Source organism: Nilaparvata lugens, chromosome 5, assembly GCF_014356525.2.
Source record: "Nilaparvata lugens isolate BPH chromosome 5, ASM1435652v1, whole genome shotgun sequence".
Classification (NCBI taxonomy): domain Eukaryota; kingdom Metazoa; phylum Arthropoda; class Insecta; order Hemiptera; family Delphacidae; genus Nilaparvata; species Nilaparvata lugens.
In genome coordinates this window covers 77542339-77549301 of record NC_052508.1, presented here as the reverse complement: position 1 = coordinate 77549301, position 6963 = coordinate 77542339, and the positions used below count along the sequence as shown (strand labels likewise).

The 6963-nt window shown below is 37.4% G+C and overlaps 1 protein-coding gene across 1 annotated transcript in view; it reads left to right on the top strand.

The window, feature by feature from the left end:
• LOC120351675 (ABC transporter G family member 23-like) overlaps positions 1–5860 on the top strand; it is a 63419-nt gene extending 57559 nt beyond the window's left edge. The window contains exon 12 of the mRNA XM_039429624.1: positions 5681–5860. Coding sequence (XP_039285558.1) covers positions 5681–5860 — 180 coding nt within the window. The remainder of the gene's footprint in view (positions 1–5680) is intronic.
• Positions 5861–6963: the final 1103 nt, after the last annotated feature.

Sequence of the window (6963 nt, the reverse complement as noted above, 5' to 3'; positions counted from 1 at the left end):
ACTGCTGACAGAATGAACTGAATCTCACCACAGGTCTCATCAATATAAATTTGAATTCAGCCAAAAATACCCGCTCCTATTCCACACACTCTCCTCATTCAATTGCCGCACGGGACTAATTGAATTTATTGCTGGTTCCGAATTTTGTTTCAGAATTTTAGTGTATTGTCGAAAAAGCTCTCTCCCATTTTCACACTCTGCACTAATTACACATTTTCACACCCAGATAAAACCGTATTGTGAAAATGTTGTGCCGAAATTCTCTTATTGTAAAAATTCACATACTCTAAAAATATTATTACTCACTGTCATCTCAGAATTATTCCACTCGTATGATCATCTTTTAAAATACTTTAGAAATTTATTTCGATTTAGAATGAATATCTATAATTAAGTGATGTAACTTTCGCGTTCTTCCATATTGATCAGGTCCATTTTGAAGCTTAGTCTTTGCAGGCCGAGCACATAAGCATATAATGGGCCAAATAAGTTATTGACTCTTTGAATGTTTCCAATTATTGTTTTGGTCTGCGAGTGCATGATGCATATAAATATAATTTCATCTTAGAAGCGACTGAAAATAGAGTCTAGATGAATCTCTGGATAGATTTAGGCATTTGAATACACATCTAGAAATAACCTGTCCAGAGTTCAATAAGGAAGAGACGAAAGGAGAAAAAACTGATCGAAGAGGGAGTCGAATTTCCGTTATTGATGAGTATTTTCGGACTCATTCAGTATATTCTCAGGATTTTTTAAATATTGCTTTTAATCCACCGCTATCTAAACGAATTAAAAATTTCACCTTGATATTGTTCTAGAACAACTAGGCAATCGATGGGGAGCGACATCGAATAATTAAATTTCGCGGTGGAACTTCAAGCGAATTTAATTGCGTAAGTCGGCTACCCCCTCGCCACTCCTCGTGGTGGTGGTTGCACCCGCTAACGAAGTGACAAAGAGAAAATCAAAGTTTGCCAACGGCGCGTCACACAAGCCGCAAAACCACAACTAAAACACCGCGCTGCAGCCACAAACTGTTGAGAATGTGGCTGTGCGCGCGCGCACGTTCGAGTTATACGTGAGCAAGTGATGCACCACGGCTGTCAAAACTGTCTGTCTTGACGTTCCTAGAATACTTCTCAAAGTATATTGTCACCAGGGAAGTTGAATTGTTCGCGGAAAAAATGTTTATTGGCCTCTATGCCTTGAGTGAGGAAGTTTACTAATGAATCACATAAAAAAAGTATTGATTAAATGATTATACTCCATAATTGGTCAATTGTATTGGCGTACTTGGGGCGCGACAGTCGAGGCCTGCGACAATAGAGGACTGTTTTCCAGTCCTCTACAGTCGTAGGCCTCGACTGTCGGGAGTGTACAAAAATTGAAGAGTACTCTACAATTGTCGCCTGACCCTTTTTTAAGGAGTCCTCTGCCGTCGCAGGTCTCAACTGTCGGGGCTGTTCAAAAATTGAAGAGCCCTCAACAGTCGCCTAACGCAGGCGACATTTGAGGCCTCTTTTTCAGGAGTCCTCTACCGTCGCTGGCCTCGAATGTCGCAGGTATCGACTGTCGGGCCTGTACAAAAATTAGAGAGTCGCTTGCAGCAGACGACAGTTGAGGACACATTCTACTGCGATATCAGACTGTACCTGTACTAATGGGTCAATAGTGCATTTTTATCTAGTGTATAATAGATGTGATGAAATATATTCTGTAATGATTATAACATGTGACTTTTTGAAATCGAAATAATGGAAACGTCCTTCATGAAAAAAGCATATATAAATTGCTAGGCAATTGAAAAAGGAACCATTTAACACCGTTTTGGAAAATCAATTTAAGACTCATAGGAATCTCTTAAATAATTTGATATATAAAACAAAGTATGATTATTACAAAAATAGAATCAATGAGTGAGGAAATAATACTAAGAAACTATGGTCCCATATTAATGAACTTCTGAATAAGAAAGGAAACTCAGATGATGACATACAATTAAAAGCTCACGAATTGAATGAATATTTTGTAAATGTTGGAAAAACTCATGCAGATAAAATACCTAAATATGACAACAACCAGTCCTCATTTCAATTTAAATACAAGAAAGACAACTCAAGATTGAATGACTCATTTTCATTAAGACCTGTAAATGAAACTGAAGTAAAAAACGCAATACTTAGTCTAAAGAATAACACCAGTCCGGGTATTGACGGTATCAAAAGTAAAACTCTAAAGGAAATAGCCGACTTTGTCTCTGAACCACTCACTTTTATTGTAAATTGATGTTTTAAGGAGGGTATTTTTGCATCTTTATTTAAAATAGCCAAGATAAAACCTCTCTTTAAGTCAGGTGATAAGAAGCTACCGGAAAACTATAGACCAATTAGTATGGTGAGTTCATTAACTAAAATAATGGAGAAGCTAATAAAAAGACAAATTGTGGAATTCTTAGAGTCACATAAGATAATTGAAGATCATCAATTTGGATTTCAAAATAATAAGAGTACTAACGATGCTTTAATTCAGTTCTCGAACGCTGTGGCAGATCATTTAAATAAAGGAAAGAAAACTCTTGCTATCTTTATTGATTTGGCCAAGGCCTATGATACAGTATCTCATGAGCGCCTATTATGTAAACTAGAAAGGTTGGAATCAGAGGAACTACATTAAAATTATTTGATAGTTACCTTTCACGTAGGGCACAGATTCTAACTATCAATGACTCAGTTAGTGAAGTTATCAATGACTCTCCTACTGGCTACAGCCTACCTCAAGGTACAGTCTTATCACCATCCTATTTTTGCTGTATGTAAATGAATTGTTGAAATTGGATCTGAGCGGGGGCGAGGTGTTTTCTTTTGCAGATGATACTGTTCTCTTGTTTTGCGGTGAAACATGGCACCAAGTGTATGGAGCCGCCTCAAGAGGCATCTCCTTACTAAAGAAATGGCTGGATATGAACTCACTAAGTTTAAATATTGAAAAAACAAAATATATTGCATTTTCAAGAAATATAACTGGCCAGGAAGATACGGCATGTAAACTGAAATTGCATATTAATTGTAATGAATTTGATGTTAATACTGGTTGTTGTGATTGCCCCGAAATTGAAAGAGCGAGTCACTTGAAATATTTGGGTGTTATAATTGAGCAGGGATTTAAATGGAAGAAACACATAGATTACCTTTGTGATAGATTGAGGTTTGTATCTTATAAATTTTACAAACTAAGATCGATCCTTCGGCTACCAATGCTGAGAATGGTGTACTTCGCTCTGGTGCAATCATTGCTACAATATGGTTTGGTGGTTTGGGGAGGTACGTTCGATACGCATGTAGCTCCTTTATTTAGAGTGCAAAAAATGATAATAAAAACAATATTGAATAAACCAACCATTTATCCCTCAATGAGTGCTTTCAAGGATATTAGAGTCATGACAGTAAGACAAATGTATGTTTTGAGCGTGATTAAATATTTTGTAGATACATTTTAATTTATGCAATTAAATAATGAAAATCATAGGACTAGGTATATTTGTACAAATTCGCATCATATGTTTCAAACCTAACACTTATTCGTGAGCAATTAATTTATATAGCTCCAAAACTAATAAATTCTATTCCACCCGGGCTTATCATAGAACTACCTTCCAAAAGTGTACCAAGGAATATTAAGAAATGGATAACTGAGAGTCATTATTTTGATTTGTATATTGTGTAGATAATTTAATTTACATCCATTGTAATTGTACTACTATTCTGCTAAATTTAAGAGTCTCGATACATAGCTTGATTAATTCTCTTAGAATATAAGTTGTAATTTATTTATGTTATTTTGTATACATCTTTTTTTGTTTTAATTAAATGTGGATGACCGAAGTTTAACAATATGCTACTCCTACTGGCGAACAAGTGATTTTCACTTATGCCAGTGGTTTCATTTCCACCTCTTGTACCTTCATTTTGTTGATAGAATGTAAGTAAACTAGATTAAGGTACATTATCCTAAATTTTGTAATTGTTGAATTTTGTGAAGGAAATAAATTTGATTTGATTTTGAAAAAAAATATATAAGCTTTGAATGATCGTATGATCACGTATTTCAAGCGTGATGAGCTCACAGACAAACAGGCAGAAAGACAGACACCATCTCTTCTTATATATAAATAGAAGATGGATGTATAGATTTGTCATAATGAAGTAGTAATGGATTCCCATTACTTGAAATATGTTCAGGGACCACCATCTAAGTACTGGAATGTATATCATATCAAACTTACTACCAGTTGAACCGGATGATCTTTTCAATTCAATAAGACTTGACCATCTTTGTTGACGAAACTCAATTGTAGGGTGGAAAGATGCGGGTTTCTTCATTTTACATGCTGAACCTCATAGAAATAAAAGTTCATTTATTGACATGGAACATTTTCCAGTGCATTGTCAGCATCAAAACAATTTAAAAATTAATAAGCTTCAGAGAATCGAAAAAGGTTACAGAAGTTGATTTGAAAAATCGGCAACTTTATAAAAACATTCTTTCTTAAGAAACGTTTCTTACTGTGTTTTTGAAAAATATACCCGAAAGATCTCTAAAAATTACTATGGATAATCATACATATAACTTTGTACCTTTGTAAAGCCACCTTTTTTGAGATCTTGCAATTTTTAGAAATGCAGATCTAAGATTATTCCTGTGCCTAGTATTTATAACTCGCACTTTGTGCTCGGCAGGGGCTTCACCCGCGGAACCCCTGAAAATGTTTTCCTGGTTTATAATTTTTTTTTTGTTATTTGGGAGTGTAGACTCTTCTCCTTGTGAGAGGCTACTTCTCTTTTCTTCATCACTAAATAGCAGTTGGTAATCCCGTCCTGTCCCCAAACCTATGGATTGGGGTACAGTTAAGATTTAATTCACGAAAACGTCAACAGCCCCAAAAGTAAGTCTTTAATTTGCACTAACCTTGGAACTGGCGAGGAAGTGGACTGTATCTCGTGTGTAGAAGTTACTGCTGACGATATCCTGTCTTTATGCGTAGGCCTATATGATATTGTACATATATCACGAAACGAAACGAGGTAATTGCGTTCAGCTCGAACGCCACGGAAGGAACGAAAAACGATGTTGACTTCTCGACAACGCTTCTTGAAGTGGTGGGTGGAAAGGTAAACGGGAAGGATGAAGGAGGGGTGAGGGAGAGAGGTTATCTTGCCTCTGTGGGAGAGGGGGAAGGGAAGGAAAGCACAAACCAAATCAACCTGCAATCAAGGCTGCCGATCCTCCGTGAATCCACCATCTCCGCCCGCCTTGGAATGCCCCATTTCCAAGAACATAAACTAAAAAGAAACTAGTAAAAGAAAAACAAAACAACATGCACTGAACGGTAGAAAAGGAAAAACGATGGGAAAAAGGAATAGGAAAGGAAAATGGAAAACTTGGTGTGTGGGTTAAACTAATAGGGAAGTATGAGGGCAAGTTTCCTAACTGGCCTAACATACTCACCAGAGTTAGTTTTCACGTGAGCTGAGCGCACAACACCCTTAGCATCACTTATGATTTGGGTGACTCTACCTAACGGGTATGATAAGGGTGATGAATTGTCCTCTTTAATCCATACTAACTGCCCTACCTGAAGGTTTCTGTCACTCTCAAACCACTTATTCTTCTGTTGAAGAGTGTGGAGGTATTCACTCTCCCACCTCCTCCACAATCTCTGAGTGAAGCGATTGACCTTTTCCCAACGAGACAGTCTGTGCTCGTTGACATCACTCACGTCAATTTCAGGAACCGCCAACAGAGGACGATGAACAAGGAAATGTCCGGGAGTCAGCGCCTCGTAGTCATCAGGAGATGAAGAGAGCGCATACAATGGTCTCGAATTGAGTATCGCCTCAATTTTCACCAACAGAGTGGAAAGCTCAAAAATAGTTAGGACCGAATTTCCCACTTCACGAAACAAATGGAATTTCACATTTTTAATATTAGACTCACAGATTCCATTCATGAAAGGAGCATGTGGAATATTGAAACGAAATTGGATGCTTTTAGATGACATCGCATCACAGACGTTGGATTGATTTTCTGATGATCTGAGAAATTCAACAATTTCCTTCTATTGTCGCGCAGCACCTTTGAAATTCGTCCCATGATCACAGAATATTTCTTTAGGCAATCCACGCCTAGAAACAAAACGATTGAGAGTGCTAATAAACTCTTCGGATGAGAGACTTGTAAGCACCTCAATATGACAAGCTTTTGTTGCCAGACAGACAAACAGTGCAAAGTATGCCTTGTATGTACAAGCTTTGGGCCGAATACTCTCTTTGACAGGGAAAGGACCAGCTAGATCGACCGCAGCCTTCAGAAAGGGAGCACTGGGAACAACACGAGAGCTGGGAAGATCACCCATGACGGGAGCAACAGGAGTTGCATTGAATAACGGCAACGAGTACAATTGAAAATCACATTTCTAATAACACTGTGTGCTCCAACAATACTTGATATGAGCACAGTTTAGAAGATTACAAAGTTGTGATTTTATTTCACAGATTTCTTCCAACGAATTAGCACCTGTGAGAAAATCGTCGTGATATATATCATCACGAATAGCTGCTGCTGCCAACGGAAATTATCTCCTTCATCTTTCGCCAGTTGAATGAGAGCACGTTGAGCAAGAAAACCAGACGGTTTCAAACATATGTGATTGTTTTGAGCTCATAAACGACAATATCATCGGAAGGATCTTTACGAAACAATATGTGAGGAAAGAACGATCTTCTTCATCAACGAGGATAGCACGATACATTTTCGTAACATCACAAGTGAATACGAATGAGTGAAGTCTGAATCTAGTTAACACATCACATATGTCATTTAACAATTTTGAACCTGAATGAAGAACTTGATTCAACGAAATGTGACTCTTTTTTGCAGACCCATCAAATACAACACGAACCT